Raw genomic sequence first — 23939 nt, forward strand, 5'->3', positions numbered from 1 at the left:
CTCTGAATACTCTAGAATTTATTGACCCTAGAATTTACAACAACTCTGATATGTTGTCATGAATAGCTAAGTAAGGAGATCAAATGTGTTTTCCTTCCTGGTAAAATAAGAGGATGAAGTGTCGAATTCCTTTTGCTAAATCTGGCAGTGATGGTTTGGGTATTTGAGAATTACACTAGAGCACCAGCTGGAAGAGTATAATTTCTTTCTCTTTGGTGCCTAGGACTGAGACTGGTGGAATTAAGAGTATTTTTTCATGATGCTGATTAAAGTTGAAATAGTTATGAGAATGCTGGTAGGTAAATACATATAGAATTGCAAGTTTGTCAACATCATAGAATATACATTAAGAACCCTAATGTAAACTATGGACTTTGGATGATAATGATGCATCTATGTAGGTTAATTGGCTGTAACACATGTACCACTCTGGTTCAAGAAGTTGATAGTTGGGAGAAGCTGTGTGTGGGGCTTGGGGGTGGTGGGGGACGGGTGGTGGGGTGTAGGGAGGTAGGCAGGGGATATATGGAAAGTTTCTGTACTTTCCACTTAATTTTGCTGTGAACCTAAAATGGCTTTAAAAAATTAAGTCTATAACTTTTTTAAAAATTATGAAAGAACATGACCAAGATAAGAATATTATTAGAAGTAATATTTTTACCACTTTCTAAGAAATTGTAGGTATTGTATTAAAATGTTAATTTTTCCTACATTATAAACTTTATTAATAGATATTAAGTGTTATTATTTCATAAAATAATTCATTAGACTTTAAAAATTAAATTCTCAATATGTAACAAAGTAAATTAAATAATGAGTCTGATGTTAATAGAGAGAGATAATGGTGGGAATGTGCTTTACTTCCTCTTTATCAAAAGTTACAGTGAAATGAAGCCAGGCATAAAAGAGTACAGATTATGTAGCTTCATTTATATGAGCACAAAAGTTGGCAACCCTAGTCTGTGCTGTTCTGAGTCAGGACAGTAACTTACTAGAGAGACGTGTATTGACTGGAAGAGCACAGGAAGGTTTTAAGGTGACAGCTGGAGATTCAAGAGGAGTTGACTGGCTGTTATGGATACTGATTTAGGTGATTTCAGTCTGTAAAAAATTGATGGAGCTGTCGACTTATTGCAGTCTTCTGTACATATGTTACCCTCTTTTTTAGAAGCCAAAAAAAGGCAGTTCTTCATTTCATGAAGTTCTGAATGAAGCAAAGGAGACTGAGATGAGGCTATACACCTTTTTATATAAGCCTGTGGCTTACATAAAGACAGAGAAAAATGAAAAGAAAGTTAAGAGAACTTAAAGGAGCTGGGAGGAATGGCCTTTTGGATTTATTGTTAAACAGGTTAGAATTTCTCAGTAGGACGTCTGTGTAACCTAGACAGTCAGGAAAGAAAAACATAAGATATGAGGAAAGCTTTCTTAAATAGGATTAAGGATTATGAGTAAGGTAGAAATTAATAAATATCTTTCTGAGAAATTTATACCACATCCCTCTCACTTTCCAAAATGTACACTGCCATTTTTATTTTGAGTTACTTTTTTAAATGATAGGGCTTATATGACCAACACAGACAGCATATTAAAAAGCAGAGACATTACTTTGCCAACAAAGGTCCATCTAGTTGAAGCTATGGTTTTTCCAGTAGTCATGTATGGATGTGAGAGTTGGACTATAAAGAAAGCTGAGTGCTGAAGAATTTATGTTTTTGAACATAGTGTTGGAGAAGATTCTTGAGAGTCCCTTGGACTGCAAGGAGATCCAAGCAGTCCATCCTAAAGGAAATCAGTCCTGGATATTCATTGGAAGGACTGATGCTGAAGCTGAAACTCCAATACTTCAGCTGCCTGATGTGAAGAGCTGACTCATTTGAAAAGACCCTGATGCTGGGAAAGATTGAGGGCAGGAGGAGAAGGGGATGACAGAGGATGAGATGGTTGGATGGCATCACTGACTCAATGAACATGAGTTTGAGCAAGCTCCAGGAGTTGGTGATGGACAGAGAAGCCTGGCATGCTGCAGTCCATGGGGTTGCAAAGAGTAGGACATGACTGAGCAACTGAACTGAATTGAACTTATGGCTTTTAACTAATGCTGTTGTATGGAATTCACTCTTTTCTGTTCTGTGGGAATGGATAGCTCGAATGGGATGTGCACTGGTATAACAGTATTCTCTGGTGAAGCTGAGTATAGACAAAGACCTTCAGCTAAATTCTTTGCACAGGTCATAGATGTCTTTCATAATCTATGTCTAAGTAAGTTTCCAAGTTTCTTCACATACAAGGTGTATTCTATTCCAGTACACATACCCTGAACACTATTTCAAGCAACAGCCTCCACCTCTTTACCTATCTGATCATCTTACTCAAGGCAGAATGGATTAGAATGGCCTCTATACCCTGTTATTCTTATATCTCACCCTAAACCTCAAAAAAAAAAAAAAAAAAAAAAAATATATATATATATATCAAGGGTCAGAAGGTGACTAAAAGAGAGAAAAAGTGAACAAGAAAGCTTAATCAAACTTGAGGATAGATGAGTTAAAGCCTTGAAGAAATAAGGCATTAATTTCAGACAACACAGTATTACTGATTCTAAGAAATTTATATTGGCACAACCTTGTAAATCAACTATACTCCAATAAAAAATGTTTTAAAGGAAATTTAATGGATGCTTTTGAAACTAAAGTGTGTAAGGGAATACATAAATGACTGTGTATTTGAGGGATATTTATGTATATATGTTTGAAATGAAGTAAACATATACAGAAGATTTAGTTTTGTCATGGAGCAGAGGAAAAAATAATAGTTAACATTTGTTGATTATTCACAACATCCCAGGAGTTGTAAATTACCTCATTAAATGCTCACAATGACACTACAAGGTAGGTATGATGATTATTTCCATGCAAAGATGAGAACATGGAAGTTTCTAAAAATTAAGTGACTTATCCAAGGTTTCACCACTTAAGTGCAAGAGTTACAATTTTAGTTCACATCTCTGTTTTAGTTGACAGCTCCTACCCTTAGCTACATTACTGTCTTGGTTACTGAATGATCACAAGAGCAAATGGAGAAACATTAGGCAAGAAAAGAGGACAAAAGGAGAGGAAAAGAAGTTTAAGATCTGAAGGCATATGAAGGAAGAAAAAGGAGATATGAGAACTGGAAGAGAGAAAGAATACAAATAGCCCAGTGAGACACAAAATAGACATTCAATAAATGTTTGTTGAATGAAGTTATATGACATAATAAATGAAATAAATGTCATAAATAATGTGACACTCTGTAAATTTTAAAAAGAAATTGATCATCTTTCCTTAACTTGGGTGTTTCAGTTCAGTTCAGTCACTCAGTTGTGTCTGACTCCTTGTGACCCCATGGACTACAGCATGCCAGGCTTCTCTGTCCATCACCAACTCCTGGAGCTTGCTCAAACTCATGTTCATTGAGTCAGTGATGCCATCCAATCATCTCATCCTCTGTCATCCCCTTCTCCTCCTGCTCTCAATCTTTCCCAGCATCAGGATCTTTTCAAATGAGTCAGCTCTTCGCATCAGCTGGCTGAAGCATTGGAGTTTCAGCTTCAACATCAGTCCTTCCAATGAATATTCAGGATTGATTTCCTTTAGGATGGACTGCTTGGATCTCCTTGCAGTCCAAGGGACCCTCAAGAGTCTTCTCCAACACCACAGTTCAAAAGCATCCATTCTTCAATGCTCAGCTTTCTTTATAGTCCAACTCTCACATCCATACATGACTACGGGAAAAACCATAGCTTCAACTAGATGGACCTTTGTTGGCAAAGTAATGTCTCTGCTTTATAGAATGCTGTCAAGGTTCGTGATAGCTTTTCTTCCAAGGAGCAAGCGTCTTTTAATTTCATGGTTGCAATCATCATCTGTAGTGATTTTGGAGCCCAAAAAATAAAGTCTCTCACTGTTTCCATTGTTTCCCCATCTATTTGTCATGAAGTCATGGGACCAGATGCCCTGACCTTAGTTTTCTGAATGTTGAGTTTTAAGCCAGTTTTTTCACTCTCTTCTTTCACTTTCATCAAGAGTCTCTTTAGTTCATCTTCGTTTTCTGCCATAAGGGCAGTGTCACCTGCATATCTAAGGTTATTGATATTTCTCCCGGCAATCTTGATTCCAGACTGTGCTTCATCCAGCCCAGCATTTTTCATGATGTACTCTGCACAGAAGTTAAATAACCAGGATGACAAAATGCAGCCTTGACACAATCTTTCCCGAGTTGGAACCAGTCTGTTGTTCCATGTCCAGTTCTTGCTTCTTGACCTGCATACAGATTTCTCAGGAGGCAGGTTAGGAGGTCTGGTATTCTCATCTCTTTCAGAATTTTCCAGTTTGTTGTGACCCACACAAAGACTTTGGCATAGTCAATAAGACAGAAGTAGATGTTTTTCTGGAACTCTCTTGCTTTTTCGATGATCCAACAGATGTTGGCTATTTGATCTCTGGTTCCTCTGCCTTTTCTAAACCCAGCTTGAATATCTGGAAGTTCACAGTTCACATACAAAGGTGTTTTTCACATGGTTCAAAAGAAAAGTTATTGTATAGTCATGGGTTTTAATATATTCAAAAGACTGGGAAAATCAAAATCCCCAAAGTGTAATAATTAGATACCCAAATTAAAAATAATTCTCATTCATATTCTTTACTTTCAAACTAACTTCTTGATTAAAGTTTAATGTAATTATAAGAGTTAATAACCTTAAAGAGAAAAATAATCAAGTCTCCATTATGATTTTCAGGTAGATTCTTTCTGAAGTGAAATATCACTAGAAAATAATTATCCCTAAGAATGGGAGCTATTCTAATAAATACTTTCTTTCATTTAAAAAGTGCATAATTTTGAAGGAAACTGAAGAAACAGTGAGAAAATGAGCCCCATTTGATCTACGCTAGACTCAGCAGATACTCATATGAGCAGTAGCGTACTTTACCATGTACTTTGAGAAACTTGTAAAAACATTCATATTTCTGTCCCTTTTTCTGAGAAACTGACACTTCTGGGGAAACCTTGTTGATTGGTGCCCTAGCAGAAGCATTTTTCCAACCTGTGCCTTGTTTTCACTCCCACTAGCGATCCTTATACGTAGAGCTTTTAAACTCTGCATCCTTCTGAAAAGTCTCAAGTCCTCGGTCCCGTTCCACTCATCTCATCACCTTTATATGGTGATCTAAGTACTAACTTCATTATTTATCTATTAATATTCTCACACATAAGACAGTATATCTCTGATTAAGCACTTTCTATATATTATCACTTTAGATTTTACATAAGCTCTAACCTGTGGTCATGTATGGATGTGAGAGTTGGACTGTGAAGAAGGCTGAGCACCAAAAAATTGATGCTTTTGAACTGTGGTGTTGGAGAAGACTGTTGAGAGGCCCTTGGCCTGCAAGGAGATCCAACCAGTCCATTCTGAAGGAGATCAGCCCTGGGATTTCTTTGGAAGGAATGATGCTAAAGCTGAAACTCCAGGACTTTGGCCACCTCATGGGAAGAGTTGACTCATTGGAAAAGACTCTGATGCTGGGAGGGATTGGGGGCAAGAGGAGAAGGGGAGGACAGAGGATGAGATGGCTGGATGGCATCACTGACTCGATGGATGTGAGTCTCAGTGAACTCCGGGAGTTGGTGTTGGACAGGGAGGCCTGGCATGCTGCGATTCATGGGGTCGCAAAGAGTCAGACACAACTGAGCGACTGATCTGATCTGATCTGATTAATATCCCCATTGTACAAATGAGAAAACAAAGATTTAGAGAGGTGTTACTTGACTGAGATCATAAAGTAGTGAGTGCTGAAAGTGGATTTAAATTTTCAGTATAAAACCTGTGCTTCTGATCACTGTGATAAACACAAATCATTAAATGTGAACTCCATCAGAAAGTCCCCATCACCTCAGTTCCTCTCAGCTCTTCATCTATGTCCCTGTCCTTCATTCAGGGCTCACTGCTGCATTCCTGTTTAGATTCAACACCAATACTTAACCCTCAGTTAGTGAGCCTATGGTACCTCATCTAATTCTGGAATTTGCTTATCATTCTCCCCTAGTTTTTGGCACATGATGAAGTTCATGAATTATAAGAACAACAAAGAAGTAAAAGAAACCCACTGCAGTAGGTGAAGTTGAGGAGGATCCAAGGAGGAACTAAGGCAAGTCTATTGTTTGCCTGAAGCTTTGAAGGATGCTGCCTCCATCTTGGCCCACAAGTCTATACATGAAGGGAAGAAATGAGAGTCCTTGTTCTTCATGACTATCAGAGAAATTAGACTTAAGCTCCCCACACACACAATTTATCATCTTAGAAAATAGAGGCAAGTATAATTATGATGCTAAATTCCATGATGGCTTCACTTGTAGGATTAATATTTTTTAACCAGCCTGAAGTTTTCTTAATCAGAAACTGAAATATTACCTAATTTCAAGTCAACCTGTTTATTTATCACTACATATTCAATATTGCTATATATGCCATTCACTTTTTTTTAAATGCATAAATATTTCCAGGAATTACTTCACGGTCTGCAAATTTCTATCTTCAAGAATAAATCATATAATGTACATCAAAATGATTAATAATGATTTTCTCAATTTTATTTCAAGTACGGTAACTATCAAAAACATATAACCTTATGTTTAAGGTTAACACAGAAACACTTCATCACATTTGAGTTTTCTTCAACTCTATTTACCAAATAAGTAATATCTAATCACAAGGAAACGATGCATCATAACTTCCAGAGTTGACAATTTTTTGTCAGTTTTCCATATAGTGATATTTTATGTCTCATTTCTACTTATAAAGGTTCATAAAATAAAGCTGTGTCAAGCCAATTTTATCAATGGTATATACACTAAAACACTCTACTCAGTGCTGTGTTGTCATCTAAATGGGAAGGGAATCTAAAAAGAGTGGACATATGTATATGTGCAACTGATTCACTCTGCTGCACAGCAGACATCAACACAACTTTGAAAGGAACTATCTAATAAAAAGTTAATTTTTAAAAATGACAACACTCAATAATAAAGATATATGCACCCAAAAATGATACTGAATTAATCCTAGTAATGGAGTTGTCACAAACGGTTACAAAGAAAGATCATTTGGGGAGGTAAAGATATTTCTCAAAACCTTCAAGTTTCTAATCAAAGCACAGTGCCTAGAAAAGAGCCAGCACTCAAATGAGTCTTTGTTCCCTTCCTCCCTCTTTCATCTCTTTATATTCCATCTGTATTTTCATTTTCCCCTTTCAGGCACTCTTCTCTCCTGGAAATGATCGGAACCGTCTCTTAACTTGTCATGCCTATCTTCAATCTCTCCCTCCTGTCTGCATATTGCTGCCATAGTTATTTTTCTAAAACACAAATCCTAGCACTTCACTGTCTTGTCAGAAAGCTTCCGTTCCCTGCTGCCTCCTGTGTCACAGTCAAACATCAGAGTTTGGCAGGGATTTCTAACAGGCCCAAGTTCGTGTTGCTAATGTCATCTTTAGGCTGCTCCCACGTCAGCCCCTTGAATTCTTACACTGAGGATGCTCGCTTTCTCAGAACACATACTCTCACCTGTCTTCTGTCTCCTATTAAACAGTTTTGTCTGCCATGAATATCCTTTCCCATCTTGTCCACCTAGAGAAATGTCACATTCTATTTGTAATTTAAATCAGATGTCATCTGCTCTCTGTATTGTATTCTTTGAGCACCCCCCCCCCAACCCCCTAGGCTAAGCTCCCTAATCTCAGTCTTAGGCTGTATTTGTACAAGCCCATGCCTCTATCACATCAGTTATCAAATTGAATTATTGTTGGTAACATGTTTGTACCTCTCCTTTTGTTAAGCTATAATATTTGAAAATTCATAGAACCACACTTTATTAATCTTTGCATTTTTAATGCCTAGCAGAGAGCCCTTTTATCAGATACTTTTTAAGATTCCCAGTAAAATGAATGTGGGTTAAAGGAATGATTCATAAAAAATAAAAATAAACTAAAAAAAAAAAACAACAGTAAGAACACTGACAGGTATCTATATTTTTAAAATATGCCATTATCTTTAAAATAATCTGTGGTGAATATAGAGCTGGAAGAGAACTGAGGTTATTTTAGTATAATCCTTCCATCTAAAAGAGGCTTTCCAGGCAGTAGTAGTGGTAAAGAACTGGCCTGCCAATGCAGGAGACTTTTGAGACTCAGGTTTGATCACTGGGCTGGGAAGATCCCTTGGAAAAGGTTATGGCAACCCACTCCAGTATTCTTGCCTGGGAAATCCCATGGACAGAGGAACCTGGGGGGGCTGTAGTCTATAGGGTCACAAAAAACAGTGGGATACAAAGCAACTTAGCACTCCATCTAAAAAATAAATCATCTGTATTTTCTCCTTTTGCTTCTCCTTTTCACCTAACTCGAAAATAAATTCCAAATGGATAAGACTCTTTGATATGGAGAAATCATGATCACTTGATTTTACTGTAAATAGATAATTAATAAATGTCTTTTCCCACTGAGTTCTAACTCATCTTTATCACATCATAAATTCATACGTATGTATATACATACACAAACAGATTATTATTTTATTATATATTTCTGGCTATTCCTAGCTGGTTGCATTTACTATATGTCTGTTCTGGTATTAGTTTCATATTGACTGATTACTATAACAACATTATGCTTAAATGTTAATGTGTTTGGTAGGAATATTTTTTCTTTCAAAATCTTTTAGTTACTTTCACGCATTTATACTTACGGTTAAAATTTTAAATATTTCAAATTCCAAAAAATGCTCCTTTGTCATTTTGGTTGGAACTACACTAAGCGAATTTGGAAAACTCAGCAGTGGCCACAGGACTGGAAAAGGTCAGTTTTCATTCCAATCCCAAGGAAAGGCAACGCAAAATAATGCTCAAACTACCGCACAATTGCACTCATCTCACACGCTAGTAATGCTCAAAATTCTCCAAGCCAGGCTTCAGCAATATGTGAACCGTGAACTTCCTGATGTTCAAGCTGGTTTTAGAAAAGGCAGAGGAACCAAAGAACAAATTGCCAACATCCACTGGATCATGGAAAAAGCAAGAGAGTTCCAGAAAACCATCTATTTCTGCTTTATTGATTATGCCAAAGCCTTTGACTGTGTGGATCACAATAAACTGTGGAAAATTCTGAAAGAGATGGGAATATCAGACCACCTGATCTGCCTCTTGAGAAACCTATATGCAGGTCAGCAAGCAGCAGTTAGAACTGGACATGGAACAACAGACTGGTTCCAAATAGGAAAAGGAGCACATCAAGGCTGTATATTGTCACCCTGCTTATTTAACTTATATGCAGAGTACATCATGAGAAAGGCTGGACTGGAAGAAGCACAAGCTGGAATCAAGATTGCCAGGAGAAATATCAATAATCTCAGATATGCAGATGATACCACCCTTATGGCAGAAAGTGAAGAGGAACTAAAAAGCCTCTTGATGAAAGTGAAAGTGGAAAGTGAAAAAGTTGGCTTAAAGCTCAACATTCAGAAAACGAAGATCTTGGCATCCGGTCCCATCACTTCATGGGAAATAGATGGGGAAACAGTGGAAACAGTGTCAGACTTTATTTTTGGGGGCTCCAAAATCACTGCAGATTGTGATTGCAGCCATGAAATTAAAAGAGCTTACTCCTTGGAAGGAAAGTTATGACCAACCTAGACAGCGTATTCAAAAGCAGAGGCATTACTTTGCCAACAAAGGTCCATCTAGTCAAGGCTATGGTTTTTCCAGTAGTCATGTATGGATGTGAGAGTTGGACTGTGAAGAAAGCTGAGCGCAGAAGAATTGATGCTTTTGAACTGTGGTGTTTGAGAAGACTCTTGAGAGTCCCGTGGACTGCAAGGAGATCCAACCAGTCCATTCTAAAGGACATCAGTCCTGGGTGTTCTTTGGGAGAAATGAAGCTAAAGCTGAAACTCCAGTACTTTGGCCACTTCATGCGAAGAGTTGACACATTGGAAAAGACCCTGATGCTGGGAGGGATTGGGGGCAGGAGGAGAAGGGGACAACAGAGGATGAGACAGCTGGACGGCATCACCGAATCGATGGACGTGAGTTTGAGTGAATTCCTGGAGTTGGTGATAGACAGGGAGGCCTGGTGTGCTGCAATTCATGGGGTTGCAAAGAGTCGGACACGACTGAGCGACTGAACTGAACTGAACTGACACTAAGCCTGAATATAGATTTACTCATAAAATAATAACATTTTTTCCTACAATTTGTTTTTCTGTTACAGACAAGGGATGTGGATGTGGATGTCCCTCAATAAAGTTGTCTTCATATAGATCTTTCATATTTTTTGGTTCCATTTATTCCAAGATATTGTCTATGAATATTTTGCAAAGAAAACAGAGTCTCATTTCCCATATGAGTTAATGGCTTCTTACTAGCATGTAGCAAAGTTTTTAATGTTTAATATTAATTTTATATTTGATCATCTTAAAGTATTCTAATATATTTCTCAATTTATTGTCTGGATATCAAGTCATTTGAAGTAATCATAATTCTACTTTTTCCTTTTTAGTAGTAATCTCTGTTATTTTTGTCCCTTGTTTTATCTCAATGGCTAAAATTGATAGACTATTAATAACAGTGTTAATAGGACTAATTTGTCTCTGCAACAAGAATAACTATAAATAAATATATAATTATTTATAGGCCAAGAAAGATGTGCTTATACTGTTAAACATTTATTCCATTTCTAGTTTGTTTTTGTACTTAGAAATGTTTATATTTTAAGCAAACGGCTTTTTATAGATCTTATGAGATATTGTTCATTGTCTTATTTGACCTATTAGTGTGCTTACAATACATCTCCTAGTATTAAGCAGTATTTATTTATTTTAGATAACTTAAAGGTACTATACACAAGGAAATTTGCTTTAAATCCAGTCTATAATGTTCAGAGACTCTCAGAATTGCATATTTGGAAAACTTTCAGTAAGTCCATAAAATAATAAAGTTTCTAAAGAAAAGAAAGTTCTGATAAACTCCATCTCTATACCAGTCTCTGTAATCAGGCAAATGTTTACATATGCTTCTTAGAATAATGAGCATTTACATGGTTAGACCACAACCTCCCTGTGAGCTTAAGGAAGGTACTTCATTCAGAGAATTCAATCACAACATGAAGGCTTGCATTCATTCAATAATTCCAAAATTGATTCCTCTCTCAGATTCCCACCGATTGTATGTGATTCTTAATTGTGTCTCCTCTACCTTAACAAAAACTCACCCACCTAGAGAAGCAAAGAGATTCAGAGACCCCAGCATCACCCCTTCCTTAGGTTTTCATCTCTCTGCTCACTTTATTTAAACTTTCCCCCTAAGTCACTGATAGAAACTTCCTAAATATCCTTTTCACCCACTAGGAGTGCCTCACGACAGCTAAGTTTGTACTATCTGCTCCTTGCCATGAATAATTTGGAATAGGTCTGACATCAAACTTAAGTTTAGCTAATGAGATTCAAGTTTCCAAGAAGTTAGAATTGAGACTTAAAACACATATATGTTCATCTTAGCACATGTTCCAAACAGCAACCAAATTCTAAAAGTTGTGCTACCTACCCTAAGAACCTAGAAGTAGAGAAAACCCATATAGGAAGAACAAAACAGAGCAGACAGAAAGATGTTTGGATTTCTGAAAGGTTTTAGTACTTATAACCAGTTATGTTCTTAGGCCTTTCTATACTCTGCCAGGGAGTTTCCTGACACATCCTCATAAATCCATCCTTTCAGATTAAGCAAGCTTAAGTTGGTTTCTGTTACCTACAGTCAAAGAGCCCTGATTAGTATGCCGACTCTGTCCTGCTCAGCTATAGAGAAGTAAGGAGACATTTCTGGAATTCTATCCAACGCTTTTTCTTTATAATGAATAAGGTTCTCATGGCAACAGAAAAATCTTTGATTCTATACAAGATGTACAGTATTAATATTTTACTGCCTATAGACCAGACCAGAGGAAGAAATTGACATTGTTGCTTAAGTACCTGAAAAAATCTGAACTTTTCTTTATTTTACGTCTTTCTTTTGATAAATTTTTAAATTTAAAAAATTTATAGAAATAGCATTTTGTTCAACTGGTAGCAATAAAAGGAATCCTAAAAGGCAGGCCTTTGTTTCCCTCCAGCATCCCAAGTAAAATTTTATTAAATAACACTGCTTATTAGGCTGTCAAAGTCTTATATGATACTTTTCTTTTAGAAATAATTTCTAAGAGAATTCATTCTCTCCTAAAAAATAGATAAACTTGCTTCTATCATGTAATGAAGCTTATGTATTCCATCAAATGTCCCTTTAACATTTTGACTGCTTAGGAAGCTCAGTACTTAACCTAGTCCTTCCTTCTTACTATTGTACCAGACACAGTTCTTTACTAAATTTGTTTCTCCTCCTTTCAATTGTCTTGATGATGTACTTCTACTTGAACAGCCCTACGTGTCTTTTTATCAGAAACTGGCAAGGTATTCATAATGAATGAATGCTAACAGTAAGCCAATAATAAAATAAAAAATTGATAAACATCCTGAAAATTACTGAAAATCAAATTAGATATCCCATGATAATCTGCGTATACTCAGGTCTCTTACCTTATTATTATTACAGTAAAGATGGGCTTGATAAAGGACAGAAATGCTATGGACCTAACAGAAGCAGAAGATATTAAAAAGAGATGGCAAGAATACCCAGAAGAACTGTACAAAAAAGATCTTCACGACCCAGATAATCACGATGGTGTGATCATTGACCTAGAGCCAGACATCCTGAAATGTGAAGTCAAGTGGGCCTTAGAAAGCATCACTACGAACAAAGTTAGTGGAGGTGATAGAATTCCAGTTGAACTATTCCAAATCCTGAAAGATGATGCTGTGAAAGTGCTGCACTCAATATACCAGCAAATTTAGAAAACTCAGCAGTGGCCACAGGACTGGAAAAGGTCAGTTTTCATTCCAGTCCCAAAGAAAGGCATTACCAAGGAATGCTCAAACTACCGCACAATTGCACTCATCTCATACGCTAGTAAAATAATGCTCAAAATTCTTCAAGCCAGGCTTCAGCAATATGTGAACCGTGAACTTCCTGATGTTCAAGCTGGTTTTAGAAAAGGCAGAAGAACCAGAGATGAAATTGCCAACATCTGCTGGATCATCTAAAAAGCAAGAGAGCTCCAGAAAACCATCTATTTCTGCTTTATTGACTATGCCAAAGCCTTTGACTGTGTGGATCACAATAAACTGTGGAAAATTCTTAAAGACATGGGAATATCAGACTACCTGATCTGCCTCTTGAGAAATCTGTGTGCAGGTCAGGAAGCAACAGTTAGAACTGGTCATGGACCAACAGACTGGTTCCAAATAGGAAAAGGAGTTCGTCAAGGCTGTATATTGTCACCCTGCTTATTTAACTTCTATGCAGAGTACATCATGAGAAACGCTGGACAGGAAGAAACACAAGCTGGAATCAAGATTGCCCGGAGAAATATCAATAACCTCAGATATGCAGATGATACCACCCTTATGGCAGAAAAGGAAGAGGAACTCAAAAGTGAAAGTGATCAAAGTGAAAGTGGAGAGTGAAAAAGTTGGCTTAAAGCTCAACATTCAGAAAAGGAAGATCATGGCATCCGGTCCCATCACTTTATGGGAAATAGATGGGGAAACAGTAGAAACAGTGTCAGACTTTATTTTTCTGGGCTCCAAAATCACTGCAGATGGTGACTGCAGCCAGGAAATTAAAAGACGCTTACTCCTTGGAAGGAAAGTTATGACCAACCTAGACAGCGTATTCAAAAGCAGAGACATTACTTTGCCAACAAAGGTTCGTCTAGTCAAGGCTATGGTTTTTCCTGTGGTCATGTATGGATATGAGAGTTGGACTGTGAAGAAGGCTGAGTGCCAAAGAATTGATGCTTTTGAACTGTGGTGTTGGAGAAGACTCTTGAGAGTCCCTTGGACTGCAAGGAGATCCAACCAGTCCATTTTGAAGGAGATCAGCCCTGGGATTTCTTTGGAAGGAATGATGCTAAAGCTGAAACTCCAGGACTTTGGCCACCTCATGCGAAGAGTTGACTCATTGGAAAAGACTCTGATGCTGGGAGGGATTGGGGGCAAGAGGAGAAGGGGACGACAGAGGATGAGATGGCTGGATGGCATCACTGACTCGATGGACGTGAGTCTCAGTGAACTCTGGGAGTTGGTGATGGACAGGGAGGCCTGGTGTGCTGCGATTCATGGGGTTGCAAAGAGTCAGACACGACTGAGTGACTGATCTGATCTGATCTGATTGGAACACAGCCAAATTTTAAGCCATTAGCAAAATAAATCTCCAAGGAGCTCAAAGAGATCTTTTAAGTTCATACAGTGAAATCCTTGTATTTTACATGATCCTCATCTGGGGTACATTTACTCTTGTATCAGACACAGTTCTATTATGCTTCAGTGGGTTCCTATTGCTTTCAAGATGAAGAACAAACTGTAGGAATGACCTATAAGACCTCATGATCTCCCTAGTCCTGTCTGTTTTACCCTTATCTCTCACTTTCATCCTGATTCCAGCTGTCTCTAACTACCTAGAATATAGACATATTCCCCTGTTATAAACTTTAAGTCCAACATACCTTCTCTTTCAATACTCATTGCAGATTACATAATTACACCTTTGTGTGCTTTTTTGATTGATATCTAAATTCCCCAAGAAACTTAGGTCTGTTTGAACTGTTTTTACCAGTAATGTATCTTTAGCACCTATCATAATGTTTAACACATTCTATGGACTCAATAAATACATTGATGAAATTTTATGTGTTTTTGTGTTCATGAGTGAGTGAGTGAGTGAAGTCGCTCAGTCATGTCTGACTCTTTGCGACGCAATGGACTGTAGCCTACCAGGCTCCTCCATCCATGGGATTTTCCAGGCAATAGTACTGGAGTGGGGTGCCATTTCCTTCTCCAGGGGATCTTCCTGACCCAGGGATCGAACCCAGGTCTCCCACATTGTAGACAGACGCTTTACCGTCTGAGCCACCAGGGAAGTCCTTTGTATTCATGGTAGATTGAAAGAAGCAAATTATGGAAGGGATCAGCCCCCAAAACAATCACAGCAACAGTACTCTGAAAATGTAAAGGGGAAAAAAAACTGTAAAAAGTAGACAGAACTCAGAAATCATTGGTGTCTAGAGGCAAATTGTGTTAATAATCATTAGACATTATGACTTTTTTAGTAGTCTTTAATGGCATCATTATATTACAGTATGGTATGATAATTAAAGTCATCAAGTAAGGGTTAGGTTTTTATCTATGGTTAAGAAAGAAATTGGTAATTCACCTTTGAAGTGCTTTAATCCAATATTTCTTTAAAAGATCTGCCTCTCTTCTGGAAATGAGCTTTAGTTTATGAAAAAATATATCCATTTGCATTCCTCTTTCCACTGTTTAACAGTTTAGATAAACAAAGTGTTCCCCAGCCTCACATTAGGGTAAATAACCTTGCATTGTAACACTCCTCTTGCGCTCCATTTAATCACTGTAAGAAAATTATTTTCAAATTCCCCTTACTATTTATATTCTCAACAAAAGGAACAGCATTATGTAATGTTTCACCAAAATTCTGTTGAAAAAAAGAGGGTCCTTTGGATTGAATGTAAACCAAATTGTGTCTCCCATTGCCTGAACAGAGCAAAAGAAGTTTCCACTTGAATTCTAAATTGAAGTTGACCTTGTGCTTTTTTGAGGAAGGCTGGCAGCTGAGGTCACTGGAGTGTATTATGATGGACAGTGCAGCACTGTGCGTGCCTCGGAGGCATGTCCATTGTGTGGATTACAGCCACACAGAAAGAATTAGACAGCTCAGAGCATTCTATCATTTCATTTGAAAACAATGGTCAAAGTCATGAGCAGCAACCATTACAACTTTCATGAAAGAACAGCAGAATTCAATAGTTTCATCACTCGAGACAGGCAGTTTGGCTATTCTCAGCCAAGTACTATGAACCCAGCATATTCTGTACTAATTTCTTGTGTCACTCGGAGAAGCAGCATTTCTGCTGCGGCAATAGGCAAATCTCAGCTCTACTTCATTGTATGTAGTTCTACCTTACACGATACAGCTCATTGCTTCAAATTGACCCAGTTGTTGAAAGAAATACAAAGAAAAAGAAGCGGTGGAACCTTAACACAGAGCTTTTAAAAGAATGTAAATATACAGCAGCTCTAAATCACTCCCTCTTCCTCAAGTCATCTTACTGTTTAAAATGCTGAAAATCAGTTTCAAAACAAAATGTGAACAATGCCTTCTCTAATAATGGCATGAACAAAACATTTTCAGAGAAATCTAATCTGTTGTCAGTGGTTCCAAATGAGCCTCCTAAGTTGTTTCTGAAAGAGTGATTTTTGATTGATAGCAGCTTATTTTTAACTTCTACTTCTTTCAGGAACAGATAAATGGTAGCACACACATACAAAAATGTGTTTGAGATTTAAAAGCAGGTGGAAAAACTCACACTTCTGATTAAAAGGGGAACTGCTTCTTATCCTACGCTTCCCACTCTGCTGGAGTATATTCTATATATAGGGAGAATAGCCACACCCTGTCACTTCTCAAGTGTTTAGATACAAAAAAAGTTGTGACTTACCATTAAAATTTACAGCCCGAATATAACCGAGTAGTTCTTTCCCATCAATGGTACTCATTCGTGGGCAAATGCCAATGTATCCAGGGCAGACATCTTTGTGCATATTGTGCAGGGCATAAGCCATGGAATACACAGCATCAATTACAAATTGGACCTTTCCCTCCTGTTCATAAGATGAATCCCGTGCAATTCGCTCCAGCCCTGTAAGAGAATGGAAATCCATCAACTGGGGTTGCTGCTGCTGCTGCTAAGTCGCTTCAGTCGTGTCCAACTCTGTGCAACCCCAGAGACGGCAGCCCACCAGTCTCCCCCATCCCGGGGATTCTCCAGGCAAGAACACTGGAGTGGGTTGCCATTTCCTTCTCCAATGCATGCAAGTGAAAAGTGAAAGTGAAATCGCTCAGTTGTGTCCGACCTCATGGACTGCAGCCCACCAGGCTCCTCCATCCATGGGAGTTTCCAGGCAAGAATACTGGAGTGGGGTGCCATTGCCTTCTCCATCAACTGGGGTTAGATTTCACTAAAAGATGGAATGAGGGCTAAGATTTTCACCATTTGAGGCACACCTAATGAGATAAAGCTATTTGATTTTACTCTTAGGTTTTTAAACTGGGTATTGAATTTTTATTGGGAAAGAACAGAAACTATTCCATTAGCAACAAAAAGATATAAAGTAAATAAAAGACATATAGTTTCATTATCTTCATTTCCACCTTATTGAGTTCTATTATACTGTACATGTTAGTAATTACCTAGCATTTTGGTAGTGATTCGATCTTTTAAGTAAAATGTGTAGACTGTTGTTCTTTTCATTCACCTCAGCTCCCAGAGCATTATCTAATAAGTGGCTCAAATAAGATCTCCCCCATAACCCCAGGTCTGTCCTTGTTTAGAAAGTGCTGTTTGGGAGCTCTTTTTGTAAATATTAAATGACAATATTTCCTTAAGTGCACTGCTTAACTCTAGGGCTTCCCTGGTGGCTCAGATGGTGAAGAATCCTCCTGCAATGCAGGAGACCCAGGTTTGATCCCTGGGTCAGGAAGATCCCCCAGAGAAGGAAATGGCAACCCACTCTTGTATTCTTGCCTGGAGAATTTCACGGGTAGTGAAGCCTGGCTGGCTACAGTTCATGAGATTGCAGAGTTGGACACAACTCAGCAACCAATAGTTTATCTTTAGAAGAATCATTCAATTTGTTTTCTTCTTAATTTCTTCTCAAATAAAAACTCAATTTTATGTTTTTATTATTTTTTCCAGCTTATTGGTATATAATTCACATATAACACCATAGAAGTTTAAGAAACATATGTGATGATTTAATATACATGCATACTGTGAAATGATTACCACCATAAGGTTAGTTACCATTTGCATCACTCACAGAGTTCCCTTTTGACTCCTTGTGGTGAGAACTTTTAAGATCTATAAGAACTTTCAAGTATATTATATTGTGTTGTTAACTATAGTCTTCTTGCTGTACATTATATAAACGATGCAGAGCTCTTAAAGTGAAGTCATTCAGAATAATTGTTTTAGGTATACTGAGGATTGAGAATTGGCCTTGTAAATTATACCTTTAATTTCATGTTTATCATTTAACGTGTGATATAAATACAGAGTTAAAAATGGAAGATAAATTTGATGTTTAAGTTAGATGAAATATAATTTAGTTATAATCCAACCTTTTCATTCTAAAGATGAGGAAACCAAGATTATGGATGTGAAATTCACTTAGACACACAGAGCAGATACGGGAACCATTCCCACTTCTCCAAATTGACACCAATATTCTCTCAGTTACCAGAAAAATGGGGTAGATGGCAAGAATATTGAACACACAAGGAAAAAAAAAAACAGGTCTTTCTATCTCTGTGTGGTGTCTTGTCTCCTAGATCCTAGAATAATCTTTATTGCTTATGTCCAAAATGCCATCAAGTGACTTAAGGACATTGAGGGCTTATTAAGGAAAGCAAAAAGGATCTCCTCTCACTTTCACATTCCCCTAAACTTTATACATCTGGTAACACTGCTGCTGCTGCTGCTAAGTCACTTCAGTCATGTCCGACTCTGTGTGACCCCATAGATGGCAGCCCATCAGGCTCCCCTGTCCCTGGGATTCTCCAGGCAAGAACACTGGAGTGGGTTGCCATTTCCTTCTCCAATGCATGTAAGTGGAAAGTGAAAGGTAAGTTGCTCAGTCATGTCTGACTCTTAGCGACCCCACGGACTGCAGCCTACCAGGCTCCTCCATCCATGGGAGTTTCCAGGCAAGAGTACTGGAGTGGGTTGCCAGTGCCTTCTCTGTCTGATAACACTAGGATAGAGCAAAAGCAAGCACTTTAAATTTTCCCATAAATGTCAGTCAGTCAACTTTAATAAACAGTCTTTAAGTTCAACAAATATTATCTTTCCTCACACTAATGCATATTTCCTCTAAATTTAGAGAGGTTAATTTAAGTAGTTATTTTATATTTGGGTCCTATACTCTGACTTCCCTGGTGGTTCAGATGGTAAAGCATCTGCCTACAATGCAGGAGACCCAGGTTCAATCTCTGGGTCAGGAAGATCTCCTGGAGAAGGAAATGTCAACCCACTCCAGTATTCTTGCCTGGAAAATCCCATGGACAGAAGAGCCTGGTGGGCTATAGTCCATGGGGTTGCAAAGAGTCAGACACGACTGAACGACTTTCTTTCTTTCAAACTCTGATAAAAACAGTGACTCTTCTCTAGACAAATGTAGTAGTTAATTTATTCATTTTCATTTATCCAATCATTGAACATTTTTTCCTCTGGCCTCACTTATTATGCATGTGTGCTCAGTCATATCTGACTCTTTTCAACTTCATGGACTGCCAGGATTTTCTGTCCATGATATTTCCCAGGCAAGAATACTGGAGTGGGTTGCAATTTCCTTCTCCATGGGATCTTTCTGACCTTGGGGTTGAACCCAAGTCTCCTGCATTGGCAGGCAGATTCTTTAACACTGAATCACCAAGGAAACCTCAATCACTTATTATACTCAGGTCTAAGTGATTGAGGCTCCTAGGTAGTATTCAATGCTTATGTCCAGAATGTCATCAAGTGACCTGTAAAAACAGTCTTTCCAGCTTCTACCTAAAATTTCTCTCCCATGATTTTAACCACAAAATAGACAACTCACAAATAAATATTGAAGAATGGTCACAGCGACCAAAAAGATTCAGTTATTTCTTTAAAGATCTTATCTGGTGGCAAATCACTCTGGTTGTCCAGGACTGAGGAGTTTCTCAGGTCATAGGACCAAAACCTGGACAGTCCTGGGCAGACCAGCATGGTTGCTTATAAAAAAGAGGCATATGACAAAGGAAATACAGTGATAAAAACCTGAAATAACTGCATTGAGGATAGGTCCCTATCTATATACTGAGAAATCTTGTGTCATTTATTTTGCATCACTGAACTGAATAACTGAAAATGAAGACTAGGCATCCCAGAGCAGTTGTTCCCATCTTAGTTATCTTTTTTAAACACAGATTAAACAGCACCATTCAAACTTAATGAATCAGAATCTCCCAACATGAGGACATGAATAATCTGTAATTTCGAAACATAGATATCTGTTTTCTCTAGTCGAACTACTTATTTCCTTAACTAGTTATAAACTTCAATTAGTTTGAAGGAAGATTAAATATATCCAACTTCACGTTTTTTCTTTTAAAGTCCATAAGGCTGTCTAGTGACTATCGCCACACACATCAATGGATACTATATGACATTTTTCACAAATCAATGTACATGCATGATGACAAACTAAAAAACCTGACCACTATTACCATTTCTAAATTTTACAAGAAATCATCGGATTTGTTTTCATGCTGTTTAGACCCAAACCCAAATGAATTTTTGGGCCAACAGGATATTTTTCTATTCCTTAAAATTTCAAGTTCATGGTGGGCTGCCGTCTCTGGGGTCGCACAGAGTCGGACACGACTGAAGTGACTTAGCAGTAGCAGTAGCAGTAATGATAGTAAAGATTTTACAGGAGCTAGAGTTTGCCCCTCACTTCCTATATCTGCTTCTCTTATCATCAAAAAGAAGAATTTTGTAAGCTGACAGTGACTCATCAACTTGATTGGCTGTAAAATTTCAGTATGCTATAGTTTCTAAAGCTGGTGTTAATGTATTGCTATAAAGTGCTAAATATTGTCAAAGGCTGTGTGTCAGTCATCCATTTAAAACACTGATTGTAAAGTTGTGATGTGTTTTAGTGTTTTGCTTAAAATTAACAACATATAGCTAAGTGATTGTGTGGTGGGAGATGAAGTCAGCCTCATTAATTTTATAGCAAGATTGTTTTATGTTTTCATTAATGAAATCCAAAACTCTGACAGCATCTCATGTCCCTGGAACACAGAGTAAATGCTTATTTGTCTGGGCAATACCACGGAAGGTCCTTTGCACCCCAAGGTGCGTCTTTTGCTTTTAGTCCTTCTTAGTGAAAAGGCAAAACTGCTCTGGTTTGCAAAGTGCTGTATACATTTCAACGTGACTTCCTAAGATGAACCTGGGATGAATTTTAAACTCTTTGATACATGGCTGTTGAGCTTGGTTTTCCAAGACTATCTCGTTTATCAGGAGATAGTTTAGTTTCATAAACTGAGAACGTAGGGGCTATTTTCCTTTTCCTAAAATTGTTATAAAACTCATAATGTTACTGCAGTGATGATCTTATAAACAGTCAATTCAATGGAAAAAATGTAAATCATATTAGACCTTTTATTCCCAGGAAAGCAAACATCCAACCGGTTGAATTTTTTACTACAGTCTTAGCATGTAGTAGATAATTCCACACTCTAAATGTGTAGGTTAAAAACTATTTCTTTATTTAGCTCCTCCCTGACTTTTTCTTCTGTAAGCAGCAAGTATTTTAAATAATTAAATCATTTTCTTGCAGTTGCTGTGAGGAAACTGGTAAGAGAGAAGAGAAGATGTGAGCTGCTCTAAATAAACACATTTATGCATACAGGACCAAATTTACAAGTCATTCTGAATTCCATAAGAACTCTATTTGCCCCAGTCCTTGACACACCAGAGACAGGACTGTCATACTCTGATCCACTTTCCTGACAATGCACATGTATGTAGTAACTGCATAGTCATTCTTAAAACCAGCAGAATCATGCCAAGAACTGCACCACACACTGAAAAGTAATCACTAGCATATCAGCAAACATAAGTCATTTTATACTGAATTTAAACTGATTTTGTTTCAAGGACGCAATAGGGGAAGGATGGGAAAGAAACATTAGCATGTTCAATTAAACAGAAATAACTCCCAGGCACTAAAATATGCAAAAGAATTGTGTGCACCTCCCAAACTGCAGAGGGCCAAAAACATGGGCCCAGTGGTAAGGTGGAAAGACAAACTGACTGATGGAGGTAGCCAGAAGAACAGGACAGACCAGGTGGGCAGATCTGGACTGGGGTACAAGTTGCACAATTCAAAAGACCTGGGACAATTTTCTGAACCTTACTGAACTGGGAAAGTTGCACACAGGGACCTCTGTGATGGGGTCTCCATCTCTGCAGCCTCATCTGTTGGTACCACCCTACCTTTCTCTGCTCCACTTTCCGGTCCTTGAATATAACCTGAGATATTCAAACCACGGGACTTCACTTAGATGTTCACCCTGTAACTTTCTTCACTGTATCCCAGGCGTCTACATCTCAATCTCCAAGGTTTAGGCTGCAGTAGTGATATTTAATTTTTTTTTTCAATTTAACAGCTCAGATCAGGTCAAGGGGCATCTTAAATATTTAGTTTAAATACTAAATATTGTTTGTTTGAAAACAAAGAACCAAGACTGGTATTTAAAATTACTTCTGCGAATGATATGTAAAGTACTGGGTTGGTCAAAAAGTCTGTTCCAGTTAAGGAAAACCTGAATGAACTTTTTGGCCAACCCAATAAATTGAAACAAATATAAGTTAAAGGTAGAGATACAAGACGGGAGGCAGGGCAGAAATAGGTTGAAACAGTGGATAAGGAAAACAACGAGAGAAAATATATTTTAGAAATTAAATTCACAGTATTTAGAAACCTGATAAAATATGGGAGTATGAGTTGGAGGCAATCAACAACTCAGGAGGTTTGAGGATAGATAGTACATAATGGCACCATTAACAGAATTTGGAAAATCAGATTGTTAGGGGAAGCACACTGACTGAAACCACCCATCCTGGCCAGGCACCATAGTAACCATTTGCAAGAGTTGTTTTATGACAGGAGGTCCTGGTGAAGAACAGGGAACTAACAAGCCACCACTAACCAGAAGAGTTCGGCAAAGGTCAAAAGGAGACACCACATGTCCGACCACCTCCCAGAATCCTTCTCTCTGGCATCCATTTGGCTGAACAAGGCGTGCACCACCGGAAGGACTCTGAGTCAGAATGATTGGCTAAAGACAACCCAGAAACTAATCCCATCTCCATAAAACATGAGACTGCAAGCCACGTGGCAGAGCTGTTCTCCTGGGTTCCCTTACCCTACTGCTCTCCACCCAGGTGCCCTTTCCCAATAAAATCTCTTGCTTTGTCAGCACATGTGTCTCCTCAGACAATTCATTTCCGAGAGTTAGACAAGAGCCAAGTTTCTGGCCCTGGAAGGAGTCCCCCTTCCTGCAACAAGGTGAACAAGAAGGTTCCATTTATTGCAGTTAAAAAGACTGATTTTTCAATTCTATAGTATTTTATATCCTCTATCATATAATTTATATAAGATAAACTTTATATAAATTTATCAAATTATTGAAAGAATACAGGCCCAAATGTCTAGAATAATCGTATAACAGTGAGACAGTTGATTATAACACTGAAATAATTTATACTCCACCTTGGAGTAAAATGGACTTCCCTGGTGGCTCAGATGACAGAGAATCTGCCTACAACGCAGGACACCTGGGATCTATCCCTGGGTTGGGAAGATCCCCTAGAGAAGAAAATGACTACCCACTCCAGTATTCTTGCCTGGAGAATTCCATAGACAAAGGAGCCTGGTGGGCTACAGTTCATGGGGTCACAAAGAGTTGGACTTGACTGAGCGACTAACACTCTTACTTTGGAGTAAAATACCTTATACAGGTGCTGCCTTTAGACCAATGGTTTGCAAATTCAAAGACTTATGCTCAAGTCATGATGCCTCTGACATTTATTTATTTCTCAGTAGAAATTAGAGGACTGAACAAGATGATCAATATGGGTCCC

The 23939-nt window shown here is 38.0% G+C and overlaps 1 protein-coding gene across 2 annotated transcripts in view; it reads right to left on the reverse strand.

The window, feature by feature from the left end:
• GRM8 (glutamate metabotropic receptor 8) overlaps positions 1-23939 on the reverse strand; it is an 850055-nt gene that overhangs the window by 321389 nt on the left and 504727 nt on the right. For both annotated transcript variants that reach the window (XM_019959027.2, XM_070788098.1), the window contains exon 7: positions 16698-16898. In XM_019959027.2, the coding sequence (XP_019814586.1) occupies positions 16698-16898 (201 nt within the window). The remainder of the gene's footprint in view (positions 1-16697; positions 16899-23939) is intronic.

Source organism: Bos indicus, chromosome 4, assembly GCF_029378745.1.
Source record: "Bos indicus isolate NIAB-ARS_2022 breed Sahiwal x Tharparkar chromosome 4, NIAB-ARS_B.indTharparkar_mat_pri_1.0, whole genome shotgun sequence".
NCBI classification, from domain to species: Eukaryota; Metazoa; Chordata; class Mammalia; order Artiodactyla; family Bovidae; genus Bos; species Bos indicus.